This window comes from Pinus tabuliformis, chromosome 8, assembly GCF_031772625.1.
Source record: "Pinus tabuliformis cultivar Carrire ecotype Pingquan chromosome 8, CPIR1, whole genome shotgun sequence".
Lineage (NCBI taxonomy): Eukaryota > Viridiplantae > Streptophyta > Pinopsida > Pinales > Pinaceae > Pinus > Pinus tabuliformis.
In genome coordinates, this window is record NC_142294.1 from 1450499418 (window position 1) to 1450527003 (window position 27586).

The following is a 27586-nucleotide window of genomic DNA, read 5'->3' on the forward strand; positions in this document are numbered from 1 at the left end:
TCCTTTTTTCACCTTTGAAAGGGCGCTGAGACAGGGATGTCCCATCTCGCCATTGCTCTTATTGCTTGTTATGGAAGGTCTTAGCAATCTCATCAAAGAAGAGCATCAAAGGGGCAGAGTGAAGGGTATAAAGATAACAAAAGGTTGTATCCTGACCCATCTTCTCTTTGTAGATGATATCTTGGTTTTCATCAATGGAAATGTTGGGGACATTAGTATCATCAAAGCAAATTTCACCCTCTTCCAAGACGCAACAGGTATGATCATAAATGACAACAAGTCCACATTAACAGCAGCTAAATGTACTCCGCATGAGATCTATTTTTCACTTCAGCGTTTCCACTTCACTTAGCTGCAATTCGTTGATGGTTTAATATATCTGGGGTACAAGTTGAAGCCACTTCGACACAAAATTGCTAACTGGACTTGGCTCATCTCAAAGATGGAAAAAAAGACTTAACACCTGATACCTCAAATATCTTTCGCGGGCAAGACGGCTCACTCTAATCAAAAGTGTCTTGGAGGCCACCCCTGTATATTGGATGTCCCTGGCTTGGAGACCTAGAGGCATTCTCAATAGAATTCAAGCCCCCTGCTGCAGGTTTCTTTAGCAAGAGAACAAACAGGGCAAGATATTTGCTTGGGTCAAGTGGGAGGTCCTGAGCCTACCAAAAAAAATGGGTAGGTTGGGGCCTAAAAAAGTTGGGAGATTTTTCATTAGCACTTGCCCCAAAACTTGGCTGGAAATTAGTATCAGCAGACAACCTTTGGACGAGGGTCACATATGCCAAATATATCGCTCCAATGCACATCATGGGCTGGATTAGAAGAACCCATCCAAGTACCTCAGGCATCTCAATTATCTGGAAGGTTGTTCTAAGGTTTTGAACCCGATCAGGGAGGGTCTCACTTGGAGAATTCGATCTGGGCACACTGTTCGCATTGGCCTTGATCCATGGGTGGGATGTGGGGACATGCACCACCTACCCAGGGATCTCACACAGTACCTCCAACAACAAAACAACGCTTATATATCACAAATTGCAGACCTGGAGAATTCCTCCTTCCTTCAACAAGCCTGGAAATTTTCACATCAGTTAAACATTCCTCCTAACTAGACACAACACTCTTAGGAATACACACAAGCCCTCACTGAAGCCCACATCCATATACTTGATGGTGATGATGAGATTATATGGGCGCTTTCAAAAAATGGCAGGTACACACCAAAAGATGGATATCTGACATTGTCGGTGCCAAGGAAGCCTCTGTTGCTTGTTCACTAGTGGAAACATCTTTGGAAACTCAAGGCTCCCCCCAAAACTAGACTCTTAATGTGACCATCCTCCGAAACAAAATCCCTACGGGGGAAAAACTCCTCAAACGAGCACATTATGGACCCCATTGGTGCAGCTTCTACAAGCAAGCAAATGAGTCCACTTCTCACCTTTTTTTAGAAAGTACAACAATTTGTAACCTGTGGAAACTTATCCTACAGCCCATAGCACCCTCTGCAATCTGGGCTGGAAACTCTATTCTTACAGCTTGGAAATCTTGGTTTTACACTTCCTCATCTCAAAAGCTTCGTAACCTGCCCCTTCTAATCTGCTGGACAATATGGATTACCAAGAACCACATCATTTTTCAGTACACAGAGCCAAACTGGGCTGTGTTGGTGACTAAAGTCATGGCTGATTTCTCCCTCATTCTGGTTGATCCTCCCCCCCGTAATCCACGCACTCCCTCTCCTATGCAAATAAACTACAACAAACCTTGGGCATTTTTTGACGGTGCAGTGCAAGAGCAAGGCTATGGAGGGGGGCTATACTTCACTTATCCCATCATCTTTCTTACAGCATGCTCATAGGATTCCGCAGATGCACAAACAATTCAACTGAGCTCCTTGTTGCTAAACATCTCATACATTTCGCCTAGGAGAAAAACTGCATAGATATACAACTATTTGAGAACTCTAAAATTATTTGTGACTAGCTAAACAGGAAAACTAGATGTTCTTCATATGCATTAATGCACATCTTGGAATAGACATTGAGATTGATTTCATCTTTTGACACATTTACTTGCTCACATATTTACAGGGAGCAAAACAAAGTTACCAATAGCCTATCCAAAGAGGCTGCGATCGGGGAGCCAGGCATCTGGTTGATTAGAGAACATAATGGGAAAGCTTTTTACCAATATTATCATCGGCCTTTTATGGAACTACATGTATAATTCATGATATTATTCTAGTTATGTTTTGATCAAGCACAAGCTTTTTTTGTTTGTATATATTGTCACTAAACATGATAACAATGTCTTTATCATATGGCTCGTAGTTTTGTGTTTATTATTGTTGCCCCATGGGTGGATCAAAGGAAACAATACTGTTTATACACAGTTATGATCATGCACTGCATATGCACTAGCATCTACAAAATGTAATTTCCTCTTTTTAATGAAATTACGATTTTTCTTTATGGGAAAAAAACATTATATAATCTTACCATATTTCTTCCAGCTTATGACATCTCTTCTAGCTCGGGCGAAAGAGCAACTCTAAAAATGTCATATATCTCTTCCAGCGTACAACATCTCTTCTAGCTTAGGTGAGAGAGCAACTCTAAGAATGTCATATATAATCCCATTGGAAGCGAAATCAAAATAAAAACACACATGCTCATAGTTGAAAAACAAAACAAAAAGACTCTGAAAAACAAAAACATATAGTATTGAAAAAAAAACGCATATGAGAATGTTCATGTATGCTTCTTAAACATATCAAGCTAAAAAGTGATAACGCACATATAAGAATGTTCATGTACGCTTCTTAAACATATCAAGCTAAAAATTGAGCATAAACCTTAAGTGAAATATGTATTTATACATAGGGTAAAACAATTTAAACATAAAAATCGAGTATTTATAAAAATGTTACCACATTCCTTATATTCATGTAGAAATACATTATGAAACATGAGTTCTTCTCATTAGCCACTCTAACTCGGGAAGGCCGTGGAAAAATGAAAATTTACAAACTCTATTAACATGTAATCAAATTGGGAGTGTTTTATTGTCCATATTGTTTCATAGTACCGGAACATGTAATCAGATTGGGAGTGTTTTATCGTCCACATTGTTTCATAGCACCGGAACATGCCGGTTAAAAACAACATAATCAAACTGGGGCTGCTCTTATGGTCCATATTGTTTGATAGCAGTGGAAGATGCGAGTTTAAAAACAAAATTGAAAACCTTTTACACAGCACAGCAGAAGCCTGAACCTGCGTCTCTGATTATAATATTGAGAAACATAACACATACATGCAAGCACATTGTAATCCATGGAATACCTGGGATGGGAATGGATATGTTTATTGTATGAATTGGATGATGGAGAACCGCTTATCTACACATTATGTAACCTTCCTCTACACCCACAGCAGCTCCACTATGACATCTTCATACCGCTTGAAGGTCAACCAGAGATCTCAATGGATTTGGGTTGAGGAGGTTGGGGTTCGGGCTGCTTCGGCACTGTCACTGTCAGCACCCCGTTTTCCATGCTCGCCTTTATCTCTTCCATCTTCACATTCTCCGGCAGCCGGAAACGCCGAAGGAATTTTCCACGGGATCGCTCAATGCGATGCCATTTGTCGTTCTTCTCCTCTTCTTCTTTGCTGCGCTCCCCGCTTATCCTCAGGACTCTTTGTCTCTCTTCCAACTCTATTTTCACCTCCTCTTTCTTCAAACCTGGAAGATCACACTACTACATGGAGGGGGTTTTAAGACAATATTTCAGTGAACTGTTTTAACTTGACACAAAAAGAAACTCAAATATTGTCTTAAATATTGTCTCTAAGCTGGTGTCTCAAAATATAATGTCTCAAAAATTTGTCTTTATAAAGACAATATAGAACACATATTATTATTGTCTCTATAAAGACAATTTGATTTGTCTCTCTAGAGACAATTTCATTTGTGTTTCTTTAGAGACAATTACATTTTTGTCTTTTTAGAGACAATTCCATAATTCAAACTAACTATTGTCTCTCTAGAGACAATATAAAAAATTATTTAAAAATAAATAAATGTCCATAATTCAAACTATTGTCTCTCTAGAGACAATAAAAAAAATTATTTAAAAAAAAATAAATGTCCATAATTCAAATTATTGTCTCTCTAGAGACAATAAAAAAAATTATTTAAAAAAAAATAAATGTCCATAATTCAAACTATTGTCTCTCTAGAGACAATATAAAAAATTATTTTAAAAAAAATAAATGTTCAAGAGACAATAAAAAAAATTATTTAAAAAAAATAAATCTGCTCAAACTATTGTCTAGGATTTGCTCCTGCCAAAAATTATTTAAAAAAAAATAAATCTGCTCAAACTATTGTCTCGGATTTGCTCCTGCCAAAAATTATTTAAAAATAAATAAATCTGCTCAAACTATTGTCTCGGATTTGCTCCTGCCAATCTATCTGTGTATCCATCTCTATCTACCTATCCATCCATCCATCCATTCAACTATATGCATGTTTGGATATACATATGTAAGCGTGCATATCTATGTTTATAGTGTGTGCTCTCCTAAAATTTGGGATATGCGTGCACATTGCATTTATAGGGTGTGCCTTGGGAAGTATGTATCCATTTTGACTTTTTCTCCATCTCATTTGCAAGGAGAAAAGATATATCGAACTGTTTAACATCAAATAACAAGGACTTGACAATTACTGTACAATAAATAAACCATGCTCATCCTGATTCAGGGACCAAATAAATTCCCTGGTCCATTAAATCAGAGAAACATACACCAGAGAAAATTCAGGAAAACAAAAATATTCGATAATACAAAAAATTACAAGCTACACAGGGAACATCCTCAAAACTGCCAGCGCAAAATATTCAATAATACAAAAAATTTCATCTTGATTCAAGGACCAAATAAATTCCCTAGTCCATTAAATTAGAGAAACATACACCAGAAAAAATTCAGGAAAACAAAAATATTCGATAATACAAAAAATTACAAGCTACACAGGCAGCATCCTCAAAACTGCTAGCGCACAATATTCGATAATACAAAAAATTACAAGCTACACAGGCAGCATCCTCAAAACTGCCAGCGCTCTAGTTGCACCTCTGCTTCAGTTAGGTCTTTCTGAGCTTTCTTCCTACGATAAAATATTGGGCAGTCACGACTGCAATAAGGATAGGACATCAATGTAAGTATAAAAGAGATAGTAACTGTAAAAAAAAAAAAAAAAAACATCCTATTAATTAAAAACAAAGACATGATCACACAAATGTTACAAAATACATCCATAACGTAAATTTAAATCATGTTATCAAAATGTAATACTTGAAATATAGCATTCAAAAACTTTGTGCAAAGAACATTTTGGTGCAGAGAGCCTTGGCACCGCTGACATTGTGTCCATAGTTTACCAAATAGCGTTTCTAATTCCCTCACTGAAATTGATCAAATATTAGTATCATATGATAGAAAATCTATGTGAGAACAATAGACACAAGGCCTACTTTAAATTCTCCAAATAAAGAGTAATGGTATTAGAATACCAGCTTACCATTTGCAACTGTTTTCTGATACAATTCTGCTTCTCTTCCTTTGCAATGTGAACAAAGTGTCTGATGTTCTTTGTTGCAATGGCAACATGAAATCAGGTAACATCATGAATTTCAGTATGAAGCAACCTAACCAGACATTCTTATTATAAGAAAGCTAGGCAGTTTCTTACAAGGAGAGCGGGCATGGAATCATGCAACCTCATAGATTTTTCCACATCAAAAAGATGAACCCTAGTAGCTTTCTAAAGTGCCAAATTGAAATAATAGTTACTCTCAATTGTGCACTACTATAAGCAAGGAAACCACATGTAGGACACCCTCTACTTGTATTAACTAAATACCTGATAGGTGTTTTACAACCAATACAACTGAGTTGTTTCTTGAAAAATTTCATAAATTCCACTATTTGAAGGAGTTGATATGGAAACTGCTCGTGTGTGACTACCATGAAGAAGCTCCTTGCTTGCATTCTTCAAAATGGGCTCAAATATTCTCAACAACGATTACAGAGCAAAAACACTTAGCTGGAAAGAATTACTATCTATCAAGATATATTTGAAACATAGGTGAAATTTTCAAAAGGAGCGTAAACAACAAGTGATGATGTTTTGGTCTTTCACCTTGCTCAGTTGATTCTCCAGATAATATTGTGGATTAATAGGTATGTTATTCTCCAGTACGTAAATTGGATCCTCAGATTTCTCATATGCCTGAGCCCAAGTAAACACATTAGTCATTATATCCATAATCCCTCTGTAAATTATGCCTCCAAATAAAACATAACAAAATAATTAAAATAATCATTTTTTAGTGCGAATCGAGACTTATGCTGAGCACAGAAGGGGTTAATTATTACCTTGGCACCTTTTGCAGCCTTTATGATGACATATGGAACACGATCACCCACAGTTGGAGCAGTTGCAGCATCCCTCTGTAAACCAGGGACAACTTGGCTTTAAAACGCAACAAAATAATTAAAATAACCATTTTTTAGTGCAATATCGAGAGTTATGCTGAGCACAAAAGGGGTTAATTATTACCTTGGCACCTTTTGCAACCTTTATGATGACATATGGAACACGATCAACCATAGTTGGAGCAGTTGCAACATCCCTCTATAAACCAGGGGCAACTTGGCTTTAAAACACGACATCAATTTAAAAAATCGAACAATGGACTCATTGTCAATAAAAAGCAAAATATTACAAGAGTCTTTAGATGCACTGCAGTAATAAAAATAGAGAGATAGGATTGAAATGGAACCAGAAGGCATTGCACCATTCATTATACTTGTTCTGAGAAGTTATTTCCAGTATTTACCTTCCGCATGCGCTCAGCTAGTTCCACGTGTGCTGCCTTGATTGCATAGTCATCTCCAGTCTTTGTCAGATCCGGACTCAACAAAGAGATTGTTAGCACAGGCAAACAACAATGCCCTTAAGAATATGTTGATAACCTTGATAAAGGATATGACCTGCAAACATCTGTTTCTGCCGCAGCTAAACAGTAATCAATTTTTATCAGCATGAGATTAAAAATGTAGATATATTATATATTGTCATGTTTTGATTCTCTTCAATTGTATAAGAGCCTCCCTTGACATTTCTTCCTCCCATTTCTAGCAGTAAATATTGACTGAATCCCTTCCAAGTATAGAATGTAGGGAGAAGAAACATGACAGACTTAAAAATGAAACTTCCATGGCCTGCCCCAACTAGGTATATAGTATATACTTCTAACACTTGAAACCAGGAATATGTAATAAGTGACTTGCTCACAATGTGAATCTCCTCTTCCCCCTATCATATTTTATACATTTCAAAAGTAACAAATGGTCAAACAAATTTGGTCAATAACATGAAGAAGGATTCATTGTTCTCACCTTAGTTATCACCAAAAGTGACAAATCCATTCTGTTCATTAACAAGTCAGAAATAGTGTTCTTGACATACTGCACTGCACCAGGTATGTCACGATCAATGAGTATTTTGTGAAGGCACTTTGTAACCAAGTTCTTCACCAGCAGGCAATTGTTCCTTCACACTGTTTCAATGCATGTCGATATGGAATATTTAAAAGATCAAAAATTTTTAATAATTAAGAAGGTATCAAATAAATTATTTTTCTAAGAGCATTTTGAGCCTTCACAAACACTAAGGCCGGTCTTTGAAACAAAAAGATCAGGTTTGTCACCTTTAGTATCCATTTTGTCATAAGCATCTGGCTTTGTCCACAACAACCCAGCATATCTTTTCTTGCTGATCAACAAGAATGGGTAGTATATTTTTTCAAATTCTAGTTTAATAGGCTGCATAAAAGCATATGTTAAATAACGCACTGATTAGATTCCAAAGATGCACCAAACAAATGCAAATAAGCCACAGAAAAGCATAACTCATCATCTTGTCTTGTGCATATTTACAAAGATCTCATGGAAGTGGAATGTCAAAAGAAGATTAGTTTTAAAAAGAAAGGTGATATTAAAACATTTATCCCTAGAAAACATCATTAACAACTCTAGAGGCTTCACGGATATTTAAAATTCTTGACACTGTACCTTTGTAAATGTACCACTAATATAATCTGAGGCTTCCCTCCCTAGCGTCATGGCCTCTTCTGTATTTGGTACACCAAACTGTATCATAACTGAATCTATATCTCCATATACAACCTAGATTCAAATATAAAAATATAATATCAAGATTTATAGTAGAAATCTTGGTCAGGATCAGATCACCCATTATGATTTCAAGAACTTGGACTATCACCAATACAACAAGTGTACTTCCTGTCATTACTGATCCAGTTCAAAGGTTACAAATGCCTTTAGTTGCTAAATAATAGCCTACCTCAGCATTGTACTGGTAATCACCAACTATTGTGAACCTTTGTTCAACTAGCCTCTTTGTATGCTCTATCATTTGATGGCCTGACAGGTGGAAAAAAAATGAGATGATTAATGATATGAAATTTTAAAACAATACGTAAAATCGATATTGTCTGATGGAACAGAGAATGTGTCAAAAGATCAAACTAGACTTGTAATCAAAATATAATAAGAGGGCCTAAGCATATCATCTTAGTTGTACAAGTACACATGACTAATTAATGCAATTCAAGAACTCGATCTTATTTGTACAAGATTGTCAATTACAGTTCATACCCAAGACATTATGCCAGGAGGAAGAAAAGAATTTCATGGATATAATTGATGCCCAAAAATAATCAATGTGAATGGCTGATACATGCATATATAGAATAAGAGAGGACTGCAAGCATCTCTATCTTGTAAGTAAAAGAAGCACCAATAACATTACAACTAGGAAAAGCAAGGGGAGAATCAAGGTGTCCATCGATTTAATGTTTTTTTTCCATGGAAGAACTGTGAAATTACCATAGCTCGTCACACTCGACGAAATCTCCAAACAGGGAAATTTCCCAACAGTGGCACCAGTAAACCCATAAACTGAATTCGCACTTATCTGCAAGTGCACACAATCAAAACTATTTTATGCGTTTCACCAGCATACCTAGTTTTACTTTTATTCCATGTCCAAGCCATAATTAATATAGACTTGACAAAGCTATAATTACCTTCAAATCCAATTGTCGGCCATCCAAGACAGCCTTTTCAAAAGGATCTTTAGCCTCCTAAACAAGATTATAGGAAGTTAAAAACTGAGATGCTAAGTGGAAAAAATACAAGCATGTAACATGAACATAGGAAGCACTTACTTCACCACCTTTAGGTCTGCCTTGGCTCTTTTCCTGGCAGCCAGTAACTCTTCTAGGATCTCTGGTAATATGCCCTAGGAAACAGGAAAAAGATCATTCAATTTAGCATCATCGAAAATGGTCAGCATATGATGGTTAAAAAGTAAATAATGAAATAATTATCAGCATAGTGTTTGACATGCAAAGACATTAAGGTCTTAGATTCCTACTTTACTTTTAATCCTTTCTAGTAGCATAGCTTTTGGTGCCTATGTTAGTGTTACAACGGTACAACTGTGCATTATACAGCTGGGATGACTAGGACAATGTATTGGGATCTCATCCACATAGCAATTTGACTGCTAAAGTCTACCATACATGTTAGGGAACCTATCGACTTTTTGTACATTCACGAATCAACCAAATCTGAATCTGAATCTACTGAAAACTTCAAAATATGTATCATAAAATTAGCCTAGGGTTTATTGTCCATTATCCAAAACTTCTTAAGAATCTCAATTGCTTACTTACCTGTGTTCGAGGACCAGCTCACCTCAACTCAGCCAAACCTCCAAGGCCAAGAAATAATACATGTCAAATTCACTTTCCAGTTTCTTATTGCACCATGGGATAGAGTGTTTTAAACTAACTGTTAGGACCAGGTAATCTACATACAACACAAATATAAGCATATCAAATTTATCATAATCAAACAAATAATAAAATTTAGGACCTTCAATGGTCTTAGTGATGCCCATAATCTGTAAGTACTCATAAATCCATGAGTACCAAGCACAAGAGGCTACTTTAGCCCAGAAAGGAACTTCTTCAACTTGCACACATGGGTATCCCATCCTAACAAAGATATTATATTTGAACCTAAGTTGAAACAAAACCATGAATCACTCTTCCTGCCACCTGCATCTCTGGCCCTGTCAGAATCCACTAAAGCATGCAGCAGCTCAAAGCACTGTGCCAGTGTGCCCTTTAAGTACCTCTCATACCTCAGACCATGGAGCATATTTGCAGCAACCTCAGCTCAACCATATATTAGCAGCCAAGCTGGACAATAAATTGGTGTCTGAGCCCCCCTTGTTTGTGAGACAAGGGATCTCATGCACACGGAAATTTGACTGCTAAATTCTACCAAATATGTTAGGGAACCTATATACTTTTTGTATACTGACAAATCAACCAAATTTGAATCTTAATCTACTGATAACTTCAAAATATGTATCATAAAAGTAGCCTATGGTTTATTGTCCATTATCCGAAACTTCTTTAGAATCTCAATTGCTTACTTACCCCTATTCGAGGACCACCTCACCTCAACTCAGTGAAACCTCCAAGACCAAGAAATAACACATGAGGTGTATATCCTTCATGTCAACTTCACTTGCCAGTTTCTTCTTGCACCATGGGATAGAATTTTTTTAACTAACTTTTAGGGCCAGGTCATCTACATACAACACAAATATAAGCATATCAAATTGATCATAATCAAACAAATAATACAAGTTAGGACCTGCAACAGTCTTAGTGATGCCCTGAATATGTAAGTACTCATCAAAAAAACAAATTATCTTCAAAATTTGTTTTGTTGCATGCATAATTAGTTTATGTTTGGACCCTCACAACCTAGTGCACTCCTTAGAAGCTAGAGCGATGCATGTTCAAGTTATTAAAATTTAACACATATCAATCCTTTTTGTCCTCTGTTTGGGAGGCGCTACATTAATTGTGGGTGTGGAATGCTCATCACATTGAACACCCTCCTCATTATTTCTATCTCCCATTCGCTGAAATTCAACAATGGTTTCCTGCCAAGGTTCAGGAATGACTATTGGATGATTTTGTGCAACAAGAAAATCATCATGTGCTTGTATCTCCTCCCCATTCTCACTCCCAGATGTTTCACCTGATTCCTATACACAACACACTTTAACTTGTTATAATAACATTAAAACCTCCAATTGATTTATTGCATTATTCATATAATATTATAAACAACTAACCTTGGATCCATAACCAGTAATTATTTTTCCCCTCAATTTATCATGTGTTGGCGAAGACCTTGGGAACCATGTAATACAACATATTTTAGGTCTTCCTCTGAAGCTTCCTTTTGAAACTGGTGAACCTACATTAACAAAGATAATCATATCTATAAGGTAAAATAACTAATAAAATACAATTAACTCAACGTGACCATGGTTACTTTGCCTAAAATAGAAAATATAATAGATGGAAATATCACTTACCATACCACCACGAATACTATTATATCCACCAGAGCCTAATTTGTGAGATCCATTTTTTGACACCCTAGCTTGGGTTGCTTTTCTTGTATCTTGTAGGCATCTCTTAGCTCCTCCTTGTGCAGATGGCGTATAGTTTGGATTTCTGAGGACTTTCCTCTTAAACTTGGCATCTTTCATAAGTTCATCCCACGTCACTTGGTCTGTGATCCAAGCTGGACGTGGATACATCAAGTTTTTTGTCAACTTTTTCCTTAAATTGGACCTCTTTGAGTGCATGTATTTACTTGCAATCTGTAAAATAAGTTCCTTATCAAATCCAGGATTACCAAATGCTATTACTACATCTTTAAATAGTTCCTCTTTTTGGGCATTGGCTTGTTTCCTCCAATCCATTTGGATGGTATTTCCAAATAATTCTTCTGCACGACGAAAAATAAAGTGATAAAATTTCAGCCCTGTTTCATCCTTTAAGACATTTCCTTCTGAAGTGAGCAAGATTGTAACTTCTTGCATTCCTTTTGTGGTCACCGATGATATTGTTGTAGTCTTGGGGATTGAGGAAGGTTCCCTTATAGATACATTAGGCACTGTGTCACTTACTTCCTGCATTTACAATGAAATTGTGGAACTATTAAGAACCCAACCAAAATATGAAACTATTTTTCATATCTAAAATAATGATCCTAAACATAACAAATGAAATTATTAAAAAAAAAAAAAAATTACATGTTGATCTCTTGCAGGAGCTACACTCTCCAACAATGACATTTCCCATAACTGAATTTGTTCAATTATTTCTTGTCTGATTTGAACATTTGCAGGAATATCTGGTAGGAGCCTTAACATTCTTGTTTGTGAGTCTATAAGACTCCTCAAAGAAACTTGTTCTGGTCCTGGCGGGAGAATGGTGACTAGACCCACATTTGATGTAGAGGGCATGTTATGGGGTTTTGGTCTAGGTGTAGATGGCATAACATGACCCTCTATACCAATATATTGTGTAAAGGGCATGTTATGGGGTTCTGGTCTAGGTGTAGATGGCATAACATGACCCTCTATACCAATAGATTGTGTAAAGGGCATGTTATGGGGTTCTAGTCTAGGTGTAGATGGCATAACATGACCCTCTATACCAGCAAATTGCATACTTGTTGGAGTCACCCTAGAAACATCCTGCAAGGCACAAATATAAATAATAAGATGGAATAACAGATGAATAATGTTGAAATATGTAACTAGGTTCGGTCTTCATAATGACATATCTAATCACAATTCTATGTAATTTATGTAAAAAAAGGAAAAAGAAGATTATTTTTGTTATGAATGAGGCATGGGCTTCATGAACACATGAAGAAGCAAGTCCCATTATAGAATGACAATATCTCGGAAGACTCATTAAAAGAAGGTCATGAAGGTGGCAAATGATCAATGAAATGTAGTGTAAAGTTGCAAATAATCATGGCAACCAAAATACTAATCAATACAGATAGGTGTCCATGAGGTATGTATAATAATTTTCTTTTAAAGGGTCCATCATAAGATGTAGTAGGGTTGAATTTACGGGTTTATATTTTAAGAAATACCCTAGTATTTAGAAACCTTAATCTTAAGGTATTTGTTCCCTATGATTTGATTTCTAGGGCATGGGATAAACTCTAGAATGACATAAAGGGAAAAGAGTATGATCTAATGTTTGAATTTAAGAAACCCTAAAAAGGCCTCTTGATTACATAAAAACCCTAAAAAAGTAACTTGACATCATGTTTTGGAATAACATATTGCTTGGGTTACTTGTGAAAATAGTATTCTATGTACAAGAAGAAAAAAACAGATGGGGTGATCCATTTGAAGGCATGATGTATCTCTTCGTAACACCTCATAAATCATGGAGTCGTTGTGCAAAAACTTTATTAAATATATGCCCTAGATTTATCAACAAATAACATAATCAAACTCACATAAATAAATGGTTGAATCTTACATCTTGCATAACATTAGATGTATATGGGGGCATTAATGATCCCTGCATGCCAACATTGGTTGTATTGAGGGGCATAAATGAATCTTGCATGCCAACAAAATGCACGCTTAGTAAAAACACAAATATTAATAAATATAAATAGTGAAATAAGTTAACTAAATGCACAAAAATGTTGAACAAGTTTTACCATTATCATTACCTTAGATGTTTTATAAGGTGTTATAGGGGTTGGAATGACTTTAGCAATTGCCTGCATTCCACAAACATAAATTAGCATAATATAATAAGGAATATAAGATAATTGAACATATAAAAGACAATATTCAAGCTTACCTCATGCATCATCATAGCAGTGTCTTGCCCTCGTGCATTTGTTAACATTTCCATGAAAGTAGTGAATATTATTGAACCCCCCATAGTAGCATCAGTAACACCCATGGGTACATTCTTAAAAAAACACATAATAACATAAAAATAAGAAAACCTTGATCAAAAAACCGATCAGAAAATAGAATCGGTAACACCAAATATGTGTTGAGTGAGCATTGAAGATCTGTCCAACACTTTGAGGCAAGCTTATTAGAGTGTTTTGACAAGCATTTAACTAGTCACAAACAAACTTTTGAAGTATCATTTTAAATTTATTTCTAAAAACAAATCCAACCTCTAACTAAATCAACAACATAAATAATACAAATACCAAAAGCAACATAAATACCTGGTCTGCCATTTTGTATAGAATAATGTAATAGAAATCTACGAAGAAAAGTTTGTGGACACTCGTTAGGATCATTACATAAATAAATGTTGAAATATATGACAACGTGTAAAACCATAAAATTATCTAAAATATGTTGGTTTAAACTTCTATGCATGTAATACTAATTTCATTGAGGAGTTCTCTAGATTATATTACAAAGGGTAATGCACTGTCTTAAATTATTGTCGCATAATGCAAAGTAATCTCTGTAGAATATCTCCTTGCTGCCTATAAACATTACTTCACTATCTCATTGCAGCCACAATAAACTCCAAACCAGACCTTGCTTGCCTCAAAACCCCAGACCATACCTCAAGATGATTTGTTGCCACATAAAAACCTTAGGGGTGATTCGTTGCCACAAACAATCCCTTATAGGTGGTTCGCTGCCACAATTCCTACCTTAGGGATGATCTGTTGTCATCAACAATGCCTCAAAGGTATCTTTCTATCCCAGAATTGCTTCATAGACATATTGATGCCACAGTGAAGCCTCAGATTTAATGTGCTGCTATAGATAATGCCTTAGAGATAGGCCAATGCCTCAGATAATGTCTCAGGGATGATTCGCTGCCCAGATAATACCTTAAGATAGTTTGTTGCCACAGTTAGTGTCTGTTCGATCATTTATATAACAACATTCGGAAGTTGGATTAAAGTGAGAGATTTTAGAAAATTAAATGAAAGTCTGGTTGGTTGACTCTCTGCAATTATGGATTGAAACCAACGAGGTTCCATATATGGTGCTAAAAAAATAAACATTGTTCCTAACAAACAAGCATCATTTTGTATATAAAATATTTAAATAAATTATCACTAGTTTATATTAAACTGTGAAATCAACATTTGAAAAGCAATGCATATGAAGCATATTAAGCATGCATGGAAACTACTAATCAGAGTCCAAAGAATTATTATGGTAGATGAAGCGATATGGTGTGTTGCCTTAGAAGAGCACCAATATGCAATAAAGAACCCTGAAATATGCTTGGAAAATGAAAAGACATAAAATAATGTAGAGCACTGGTGGCAGAGAGGGTATAAAAACCCATAATTATGTTTAACCCTCCAATATAGTTAACCACACATGGAATAAGTGAATTCAAATGAATGACAATGTAGTGAATGCCCATGAGCTCTAGTTTCATCAATTCATGAGTAAATGTTGGTGTGGGATTAAACCAAATAATGCCAATTTCATGCCTCATACTTCTCAAAGACCAAAGCTACAAATATCATGGCTTGGTATTATACCTAAGCGCAGATTTATGCAGATTTGAGATGTTCAGGGGAGAATCAATCATATTTCCATAACACCCCTCTCGAACCTATTTCATGCTAACGAATTAGAGTCTAGTGCCAAACACATGATCATATATCCAAGCAAAAGATCATCCCAGTGCATCTCCTAGAATGGTGGATATAAAGTGACTCAAACTAATGAAGAGAAGCCACGATTTGACTCCAAGAATATTGAAGATTGGAGAAATTCACTTTTTCGTGTTACAGACATTAGTGGTTTTGAGCTAGAGCTGTGCAATACTGGGTGAAAACTCAACCTTCACTATCAATGATAGTATTTTATGTTTGATAAATAGACATAGACGTTTGTTTCTCACTGTTATATTTATTTTCTTCTGAATAACTAGCAAGGAGCTGGAGATAGAGCTGCTAGATAAGGTGGTTAAATGTTTGTCGGAAATAGTGAAAAAGCCAGAGTTGCCCATGGCCGACTATCCAACAGGCCTGAATTTTAAGCTTCAAGATTTTGAAGAGACAGTCCTGTTGCAGCAACAACAAAGGGGGAAATCTCAGATATTGGGGATAGTGGGGTTAGGTGGCATAGGAAAGACAACTTTTGCAAAAAAATGAAAAAAGATGAGATTTTAACCCTGTTTTTCATGTGGCCCCATACCTTTTAAAATTGACAAATATATTTAGTGTAAACATGCTGAAACCTTTGCACTACTCTACTAGGAATGGAAAAGAGTATATATCAAGACTATTGCATACAAAACAACTAGTACCAAAATGATAATGTTGATGTCACTAAGTTCTAAACATTGAAAATAGATACAATGAAAAGACAAGCACCTAACTCAATCAATATTTCCATACTATTGAAATATATGTCCCCCAAATCTAGACTAGATGACCTAAATTCACTACCCAGTGATAGATAGAGAAATAGGTACTTTGAGGCCAAATGTTTTAAGAAAAAACTAGATGATAACATGGGTAAAAGTATGGATAATATTGTGAACCCATATGATAGAAAAATGAGATAGGGAAACTTGTAGTAGAATTAGTGTTGGTAATCTTCCAGTATGAATGTCACTAATAAATTTAGCTCCGATTGTACTCAAATGTTTTTATAAATATCCTCCATAATATTCCAAGGAATTTAATAAAAAGTTTTGAGATCAGAACTAGTTTCAAAAATCAATTTCAAGAGACAAAATCCAATAGTCCTAAGAATAAAAAAGACAGTCCAATTCCTTCCTTGTATTTGGGGATTAACACTATCTTCAGGTTGAAATAAATTTACATTTTTCCAATTCCCAAGTGAAATTTCAGATCCATGTTAAAAAATTTGTAAACTCAGATACATCTAACTAGTATGATGTTTGCACCAAAAGAGCCTAGGTTCCTTCTACAACATTCATGGAAATGAGATGAGCCATCATCTCTTTCATGGCACATTAAATAAGGAAACTAACACAATCTCATGTAAATCAAGATCTAGAATGCACCTAGACATAGGAAACTCGAGGATGAATATCTATCTTGAGTTCACACAAATGGTCAATGTATGCATTATTGTAACTCTAAATATCCAACCTAAATTTAAATAGATTTGGCTAATGTATATGTTAATTTATAGAAATGTACTTCAAAGAAAACCCAAGTGCCTAGAGAGGGGCTGATGACATAAAATTTAAAACCCAAATCATGGTTATAATACTTAAATATAAAATGCTATGTTGTTTAGTTTGAACATATAAAGGAACTTACAAGCATATATTGCATGAGAAGTGTGGGAAGAGGTTTGAAAGAGAGAAATATGGCATCATTTAAAACAATTCTTTTCTCAGAAACCACTGCGTGCAGATTGTTGCATCTTTGAAGCTCTCCTCTTTTCCATTGTCCAGAAAACTTCATAAACCATTTTTTCCATCTATACATAACCATCCTGAGAGATGACAATAAAGATGGGAATAGACCTTCCATGTACTACCAACTTCAATTCTGCCCATTTTGTGTTGAACTCATGGAAGACCGAGAGGCCACAAAATTGGTGCAAACTAAATTTTTAAAATCGGTTTATGAGCAAACTACAGAAAAACCCACAACAGATTGAGAATGAGTAGTTATGTAAGTATAAAGGTCCCCAGAATACAAGGTTCCCATTGATAAACAAAACGAAACCTCAATACCCTTCGAGGGGCTAATAATAATGCAGAAAAGCCACCGAAAATTTAGATTGAGATAGTAAATTGGATTATCACAAATTTGTCTCGTAATCCACGATTCAACTGTAGCAAATTATAAGTTACTTCCATGGAAATAAATCGAGTACTGCTGGAAACATGAGAAAGAACTTGTTGACTCAACAATAAGATAAGATGAACAAAACACATCCAAAAACAACCAACTCCATCAAAACCTTTCGAGAGGACACACACGATTCTGGGGGGTGCTACTTTGGAGGTCTGTAGTAGCATATGTAGGAGGATCAGCCTCGTGACATTTTTCTAACATTTCCCTGAAACGTTTCATGACCTCCTCATACTTATTAGGTGGATCAAAGCCGTGGAATTTCTCTAACATTTACCTGAAAATACTCATGATCTCTTTATACCTATTGAGCGTAAAATGGGCCATCATTAAATGATTAAAATTCAATGTACTCAGTGTCATCTCAACCTCGTAGATGGTTTTCAGCATATCGAACCAGGCTTCCATGTCCAACCTAACAATGAGTGCTCAAAACTATGTTATATGTAACGAGATTCCATATAACACCAGGTTATTTAATAAATTTACAAAGAGAAACAACATTATGCCCTAATAAACATTATTGCCCTAAATTTACACTCAAATTCAAGACGAAAGGGTTAAATGTCTGTCAGAAATAGTGAAAAAGCCAGAGTTTCCCGTGACTGACTATCTAACAGGCTTGAATTTTAAGCTTCAAGATTTTGAAGAGATAGTCCTGTTGCAGCAACAGCAAAGGGGGAAATATCAGATATTGGGGATAGTGGGGTTAGGTGGCGTAGGAAAGACAACTTTTGCAAAACATTTCTTCAATATGAAGAAATCAGATTATCACAGATCCTGCTTTTTATTTGAAGTTAGAGATAATGCAGCTAAAAACTCTTTAAATTCGTGGCAGAGAATACTTCTTAAGGCCAACATCTTTGCAAGGGAAATACATCAAATTGAACGGAAAATACCTGTGGAAAATAAACCCTTTGCTGTCTTCCTTGAAACTTCTAGCTCATCTTCGAGTTCCTTTGCAAAATAACAGTGAAAGCCCCAGCATATAAAAACTAAAACAATTTAGCGCCAAAAATATTTTCGGCCTTTACACCAAAAAAGTTTCTGTGGTTTCAGCGGTCTTGTTTCCATTTTAAGATGGTCTAGCCCGCTGTTTCCTGCTATTTCCCGCATATGTCTCCCACTTTTCATAAGAATGAGGGTCTTAATATCTATCTCCCGCCACCCACGAATAAATGAGTATGTACTCTGCAGCCGTTGGGCCTCGTGCCCTTAATGCCCATCACAAAAACCTTAGTCTCGTGGCTTTAATAGATCAATAACTTAACACAAGCGCATTCTTGGCAACAAGACTGCAATTTCATAACCAAAACCAAAAGTTTGAAAATGAGGAATTATTCCTCTGAGTTCGGCCCAGTCCCTTTGAGTTATTATAACAAAACCCTCAGCCTTAGGCCAGAGAAACCTTTTAAAAATACATTACAGGGATAGTATTCCGTCCAGTTCACAGATGAAGGATGTTAACTAATATCCCCAGCCTAGTTCGACAAGCAAACACATACCTGGTAGTGGGCGCCAAGAAACTGGTAGACCCAACCACAATTCGGCATGACTCTGAATACCCACACCATAGCCAACCAGGGCTGCACATTCAAGTAGAAAACAAGATGAGTATGTGATGACAAAACAAGAGAAAATCTATAAAACTCAGAAACTATTTAAGTTTAACACCTAAAACGAATATGCGCTTACCTGAAAAGACTATCCAATCTAGAAACCCTTTCTGAAAACAGAGACTGTGTCTCAGCGCACATTGTGTTATACCACTGAAAAGAACCAATTTCGAAGGCAACCAGAAGTGGGCAACTTGATCAAAGGCAAACTGTGGTGAGGTAAAGCAGCGGGTAGAGAACCATAACAGAGAAAGATAGAATTGAACCATTTGAGGACTCGACAGACTAACACTCCCAACTCGACAACCCTGGGAGATCACCTCAAGGCACACAATGTACCAAGATCTAACACCACGACCGTTGCATTTGGAAGAGGCATCTGCACCATAGAACCAATCCATATTCCCGCGGAATGATTCCAACTAGAGGCTCCTTGGCAGTCGAACCATGCATAACCCTAGGCATACGACAACCAGGGTACCAACTGGAGGCTCCTTGGCAGTCGAACCATGCATAACCTGGGGCTCTTAATACTTAATATATTTTAATTTAAAGCTTTTATGTTAAATTTATTAATAACAAACATATATTTAACTTAATTTGATTTTTATAGGTTTAAGAATGTTAAATTCCATAAGAATTTTAAAATGTTATGTTATTTTACATAGGTTAAGGTTTCGTTTGAAGTTGCTTTTTTGAATTGACTTATTATTGATCTACTTGTTGTACTATAGGTAGTGTATCTATTTTATAGTAAGTAATCATTGTACTATAGGTAGTGTCTAGTAATTTTTTAAGGAGCATTCATCAAAACAAAGAAATCTAATGAACCATAATAAATATCATATTTATTGAAGGGATTTTATCATCATAAATTACCAAAATGTAATTTGAGTGACTAATAAAATTCTACTATTACAAATAGATAAAAAAAATCATTCCACATTCATAAACACTTCAAGGTGGAATGTGTTATTCTTTAGTAATTACACCTTATTATCTTGACATCTTTATTTATGTAATGACTATCAATCCTTCACTCTTTATTTGATTATTGTGATTTATTGTAATTGTTTTGCTTGTAGGTAAATTATTTAAATAGAAATGCCTCCAAAAAGGAAGGGTCAATCAACTAAATTTTTTTTATGTATATTTTAAAACATCAAAGACTTATAATGTTAAAGATATTCCATATATACCTCATTTGAATGATGATGCTAATGAAGATATGAATGAAGAGTATTTTGTTGATATAGAAATTCTTGGCAATAAAAAGGAAGGACACGATGGTGGATCTAGTAGTTCGAGGAGGAAGGCCTTCTCAAAACGTGAATTCCGAGAAGAGTGGATGATAAAACATCCTTGGGTGTATAGTATCAATGTTGAATATCACAAGACTCATATGAAGTGTAAAATTTGTGAGAAATACAAGGCTCAAGGTCCATGGGGTATTGGAGATGGATTTAATACGATTCAATATGATGTTGTGAGAACTCATGCAAAATCCATTATTCATCAAACATCAACTCAGAGAAATTTGTATGACACTGAAAGGTTTGAAAATCCCATTAAAGAACACATAGTGGCTATAAGTGAGGCTAATAAGGAAATGGTCAGAACTACCATTTAGTTAGCATATTTTATTGCAAAAAAAGATATTTCAATTTTTACTTATGAAGATCTTTGTCATATTCAAATGCATCTACAGACGCCTAATATGCCTTCTCGAGTGGAGTATTCTTCCTACATAAATAGAAAAGAAGCTACTAAATTCATTCACTCTATATCAAATTATCTTGAAGAGGTGAAAACTAGAAAAGTGTTAGAAAATCCCTTTTTCTCTATAATGTTAGATGAAAGTATAGACAATGGTTTGGAACAACACCTTGTTGTGTATTCTACATATCTAGATTTAAAAGGTTTGGGCCCTCCAGTCACACAATTTATGAAAATGATTATTGTTCCTAGTGGAAAAGGAAAGACTATATATGATACCATCGTTAATTTAAAGGAAACAAGGTAGTTGGAAAATGAGAAACTAATAGCGGTTTCGATTGATGGTGCTTCATCTATGGTTGGATGTGAAAATGGATTTGTCACACTGCTAAAGAATGATTTAGCAAATTTGATTGGCACTCATTGCATTTCACATATTGAAGCACTTGTAGCATCATATGCTTTGAAAAAGATACCTGAGTATTTGTATGTTGAGACAATAACAAACAAGGTATACTCATGGGTTGGAAATTTAGCAAAGAGAAATAATAAGCTCATTTCCTTATTAGAGATAATGGAATTAGAATCCTTGCAGGTTCTTCAAATCCATGGGATTCTATGGCTCTCTATTTTGGTGAAGCCCAAACTAGTGAGATAGTTATCGATCCTAGTATACCAAGCACGGGGTGCTTGTTTGAGTCCATACAATGCTCGCTTGAGTCTGCACACATGCGACTCTCTGTTGAAGGTCTCAAACCCCTTCGATTGCTCAATATACACCTCCTCCTCAATAACTCCATTGAGGAATGTTATCTTCACATCAATTTGGTGGATCTTCCACCTCATCTATGCTAACAGTGCTAGAATTGACTTGATGGATGAGTACCTTGCTACTGGAGCAAAGGCCTCCTCATAGTCAATTCCCTCCACCTGAGAGAACCCCTTGGCCACAAATCAGGCCTTGTGTTTCTCTATGCTCCCGTCTTCTGCATGCTTTATCTTATAAAGCCATCTCGAACCAACCACTGATGTGTTTGTTGGTCTTTGGACCAATTCCAAAACACTGTTTCTGACAATGGAATCATATTCCTCTACCATAGCATCAACCCATATTGGTTATTGCACTGCTTCCTCGAATGAAGATGTTTATGTCTCAACTAGCTCACTCATCAAAGCCATGTACCCAGTGTACTGATCCTATGACCTCCTTTTCTTGCACTGTGATGTGGGTGCTCCCACATTCTCTCAAGAATCCTACAATAATTTGTTAGCTTCCCTGGTCTGCTTCCTTCCTTCTCTGGATGTCTCCACTCTCTGCTCCTTTGCTTGTGGCTACTCCACAACTTCCTAAGGTTCTTCCTTTGGAGCCAAAAGCTCCTTATCAGGCTGCAATTGAAGCTCCCTCTCAGGAGAACACCTCATTGCCTTCTCCTCATCAAACTTCACATCTCTTGTGACCATTGTCATCTTGAGAGATGGAGAGTACACACAATAGTTGTGAGTTGTGTTTGTGTACCTGTTGAAGGCTCAAAATTCTCTGCCTAGACATTATAAGGGAGACCACCTAGCCGGGAACTTAAAGCAGCTCATTTTCCGTTGAGGCCACTTTGATGAATTCGCCTAAACCATTCCCAATGTCTCGCAAAGTGTCTTCGTTCCAATACTCTAGAGGGAGAGAATAAAGGCACAACCACACCGAGGCCCTGCTCAGATCTTCTTTGTCTGGGTTAAAGCGCTCGATCCATCCTCTTAGGTATAGCCTTGCTGTGTTGAAGAAATATGGTCCTCCATCCTGGTTAGTCATAAGATCATGTTGGTCACAACCTCCATAGCTTAAATAAACAAATGGTAATACTCTTCATCTTCTAAGTTATGTAATAAACAAGTGAAAGGGAGCAAGACATGAAGAGGAAACACATGGAATGACTTTCAGTTCTTGCAACCATGCATGTCATTGAAGACAGAATGATTCAACAATGATAAGAAATATTTTAAGCTACACTAAGAGGTGTATTTCAAAAGATGTGCTTTGTTTTCCATACCTAGCCTCCAAAGGGTTATGCATCAGATGGATTCTTCATGCGGTACTGATATTCTCTCATACCTTCGGTTTCTCAGTCTTCTTATTTTTCTCCTTAGCTCCTTGAGAGTCATCTATCATGTCATCATTCTTCATGGCCCCTGAGAGACATAATTGTGTAGTTTCAGCGGGCAATGACTGTTGCAGGATGAGGCCCTGGGGGGACACATTTACATAGTTTTAGGATGCAAGCCACTGCTATGGGATGAGGCCCTAGGAGGACACATCTACACAGTTTCAGGATGCAAGGTAGACTGGGTAGTGCCTTGAATTATATGAACTTGGATAATGTGTCATCTTTCTTCCACATGAAGAAGATCCAACACTTCCGTGAGAAGTCATCAATAAAAATGACAAAATATTTGTATATGGCAGTGGAGGTTGTCGAGAAAGGTCCATAAAGATGATAGTGGATCCCTTCTAGGACTGCATGTGCTTTTTTGTCCCGATCATGGAATGTTGATTTTATGTACTTCCGCAACGTACATCCTTTGCATACTGTTGGGTTGTGTTATATTCTTTCCACGACTAGCCCACGTAGTTAACCGAGGGGTTAGAGGGAGGGAGGAGCCCGCCTTCGTTGCACTGATTGTATAGCGGGGGGGTCACAGGGGGTTTGAGGCGTACCTGTAACCCCACTTTATGCCCCGAAAAATTTTGGTTTTGGACCCTATGTTAGGATGGGCAGACCCACCTATTGTTTTGTGCATGATTTTCGCACATGTTTTTGGACGTGATGGTTTTTGGTCCATGGTATTAGATGTTATGGTTTTCGGTCCATGGTATTGGATGCTTCGGCATGTATAAATATGTATTATAACATTGAAAGGAACATAATGCAAAAATCAAGCTGGTAGTCCGAGTTTCGGGATCCAGGGGAAAATCTCTGTGTATATGTGTTTTATGTGTTATGCTCTCACATTGTTTATTTTCTATGTTTTACAATTCATATGCAGGTAATTTTTATACAGGATTAAAACCTACACATACATCCTACTACTTAAGTGCGTCTTTAGGGAGGCTAGTGGTTATTTGTTGTATAATATTCGAGGTGTCATGATGCAAATGGCCAAGTATTTTGTGCCAAAGTTCATCAACATCGCGACTCGCACTTTCTCCGCCTTAGTGCTTAATGCAACATAGTCTTCCACATCTAGATTATACAGGTTCTTCACATGAACCCCGATCTGCTTCACCTGTCCCGTGGCTATGTGTCTTAGGAATGCTTTTCCTTTGATTAATATCACTTCACAACCATGGTCTTCCAAAATTGCAACAAAGATGAGATTTTTCTTTAGGCCTAGAACAAACATGACATCCTTGAGCCTAATGCAAGAGCATTCGACACTCTTAATCAAACAAGGAATCCAAAGTGGAGCAAGGAGGATGACGTGGACCATCGGAGTAAACATGGGACATTTCTATTAAAATAGAGCTAGTTTGATGGAATGGATAAAGTCTCTAGAAGACTTATTTAATGTAATCTGCCATATGTATGTATGCATGTAGAGAGAATTAGGGACAGTTGAGTGATTCATGGAGAGGATTTGATCGGATCCTTTCAGTGATCCGATCCAATGTGTTTATAGATGATGAACCTGCATGTTCAATAGGAAAGAGTGAGAACAAAGTAAATTTGTGAGAATAGAGTGATCAAAATGCAGTTGAAGGGGAATTTGCTCACAAGGCTGAAATGCCTTAGATCTGTAATCGTATCGTGTATAATATAAAGTGTGTTCAGTGTTGATATTGTGTGGATTTTTGTGTGTGTATATGTAATAATGCATTTTCGTGTTATCCGTATATATATGCGATGATGGCTTAATTCCTGTGTTACGAGATTGTTGATTGACCATCGATCACTATAACGATCGATGGCGATCCATTGATTAACAAAAATATTGTTATATATGGTGTGTCGTGTGTAGACAAAGTCAGTGGCAGAACTGTGTTTTAAGCGCAAAATCCATTAGTAGGTAGCCAAATCTGACAAGCGGTGAGGGTACATGCAAGATAAAAAGCAAGGATTAATGCAGAGGAGTGTACTGACTACACACATATCATAAAACATCTTTCATCCCACTTAGAATGTCTTGCATCGTGCCTGGTTAGTCATAAGATCATGTTGGTCACAACCTCAATAGCTTAAATAAAGAAGTGGTAATACTCTTCATCTTCTAAGCTATGTAATAAACAAGTGAAAGGGAGCAAGACACGTAGATCAAATACATGGAATGACTTTTAGTTCTTGCAACCATGAATGTCATTGAAGATGGAATGATACGACAAAGATAAGCAAACTTTTAAGCTACATTAAGAGGTGTATTTCAAAAGACGTGCTTTGTTTTCCATACCTAGCCTCCAAAGGGTTATGCATCAGATGGAGTCTTCATGCGGTCCTAATATTCTATCATACCTTAGGTTTCTTGGTCTGTTTATTTTTCTCCTCAACTCCTTGAGAGTCATCTATCATGTCATCTTTCTTCGTGGCCCGTGAGAGACATAATTGTGTAGTTTCAATGGGCAGTGACTGTTGCAGGATGAGGCCTTGGGAGGACACATTTACACAGTTTTAGGATGTAAGGCACTACTTGGGACGAGGCCCTGGGAGGACACATATATGCAATTTCAGGATGCAAGGCAGACTGGGTAGTCAAGGGACAAAACTGCACAGTTTTTGGAGATAGTGGGTTTCGGCTGAGGGAAGGACACTGGAGGAAACCACTGTGCATTTTTGAATGGTAAGGGAGGTTGGGATTTCTGCGTATTGCACGGTTCGAACAAGCAACAAAAAAGCTTGAGGGTTACATATGTGAAGTATGTAGTTCAAGAAAGTTGGATGAGGCTAGGTTGCTAAGGAAACTCTGAAATTTAGCTAAGTGTGGGATTAGTGGAACTTATGTGAATAGTGATAAAACTTCACTATGATCACACACTTGAAAACTTATCGATACAACATAGACCATCCAGAACATATAACACATACTTCACTTAATGCAACAACCTTTGTGGCAGCTTACGGCAAGTGCGGCTTCGATTATAGACTTTGGGAGGATAAAGGGGACACTTGTGTAATACAAAAAAAGTTACAGAGAAACCTGATCTCAGAGATGTTAAGCATCAGTCATCATCACAAAATGCAACTGTTGGTATTGGACTGCCCCAACAGAGGGGAAACCAATCCAAGAAGCTTTGAAGACTGCCCCTGTTATGGGGGAAACCAGCCATTGAACCAGAATAACTATTTCAAAGTAGACCTTGGTTTTCCAAAATGAACAAAGAGGAATGCAATCCTGAACCAAAAAGATAGGGACATAACCAAGTAACAGTATGCCATTTCCACCTAGCAGAGAGTCAACCAGAGAATTCAAGACACTTGGCGTGAATACAGAACACATCCAGACCACAAAACCATGAATCATAGAAACATATCTGCTTGGAAGCCGGACACCTTTGCGAGAGACCAAAAACCACAAAAAGTGAGACGAATCCACCTAGGAGCCGGAGACCTTTGCATGAGGCCACGTGTTAGGCTGGTGGTTCCACCGGAGCTGGCTCTTCCTCAATCCGGAAGGCAAACTGATACCAATCGTCATCCTCTTCAGATGCGCCGCAACCTTGAACAGTTGGAGAATCTACAGTGCCTTCAGCATCCATCTGTCGCTTACCAGCATCCCCAGCTTTATCTTTGTCATGCAGAGCCTTACTGCTTTCACCTTGCTGCTTGTTGTTGATCCCATGACTACCTGTCTCTTCCCTGTTCTGCTTGTTCCCACGACTGGACAGAGTAGCTTGCGTCGTAGACTCTTCCTTGAAATAAATTGTGATGGTAGCAGTGATTGTAGGCCTGTTTAGTGAACTGCAGAAATGAAATTGTGTGTTGTGAGGGCCAGAAAGAGGAGGGAGTGGGAGATCCACAGTGTGGACAGCATTGTCCCTCCAACCTCTCCCACTTCTGGTATTCGGGTAGCTATGAGTGGGGTTAATGAGTGATTTGGGAAATTCAGTAGTTGAGTTTGGGGAGTCAGAGGTGGAACTGGTAGAAGCTCGCCAGTGGTTAAAACCTCCATGTGAACCTCCATGCCTACTGCGCATGTGGTGCCTGAGGCGAGCCATGGTTGAATTGACAGCGGAAGAATTGGAATGAAGGCGACGATGAGCGGGAGCAGGGGTGGGTGAACCACAATCAAGAAGACAATGACAGGAATGTGAAAAATGAAAACCATTACCAAAATCCTGACAAGGGAGAATTAGGCAGCAACTGCCTGTAGCAATTCTGAAACACGGTTCAGCCGCTTGCGGAG

At 37.0% G+C, this 27586-nt stretch overlaps 1 protein-coding gene across 1 annotated transcript in view; it reads right to left on the reverse strand.

Moving 5' to 3' along the window:
* Positions 1–3336: 3336 nt before the first annotated feature.
* LOC149241199 (17.8 kDa class I heat shock protein-like) overlaps positions 3337–27586 on the reverse strand; it is a 31208-nt gene continuing 6958 nt past the window's right edge. The window contains exon 2 of the mRNA XM_089367458.1: positions 3337–3766. Within this exon, the coding sequence (XP_089223584.1) occupies positions 3479–3766 (288 nt within the window). The 3' untranslated portion in view covers positions 3337–3478. The remainder of the gene's footprint in view (positions 3767–27586) is intronic.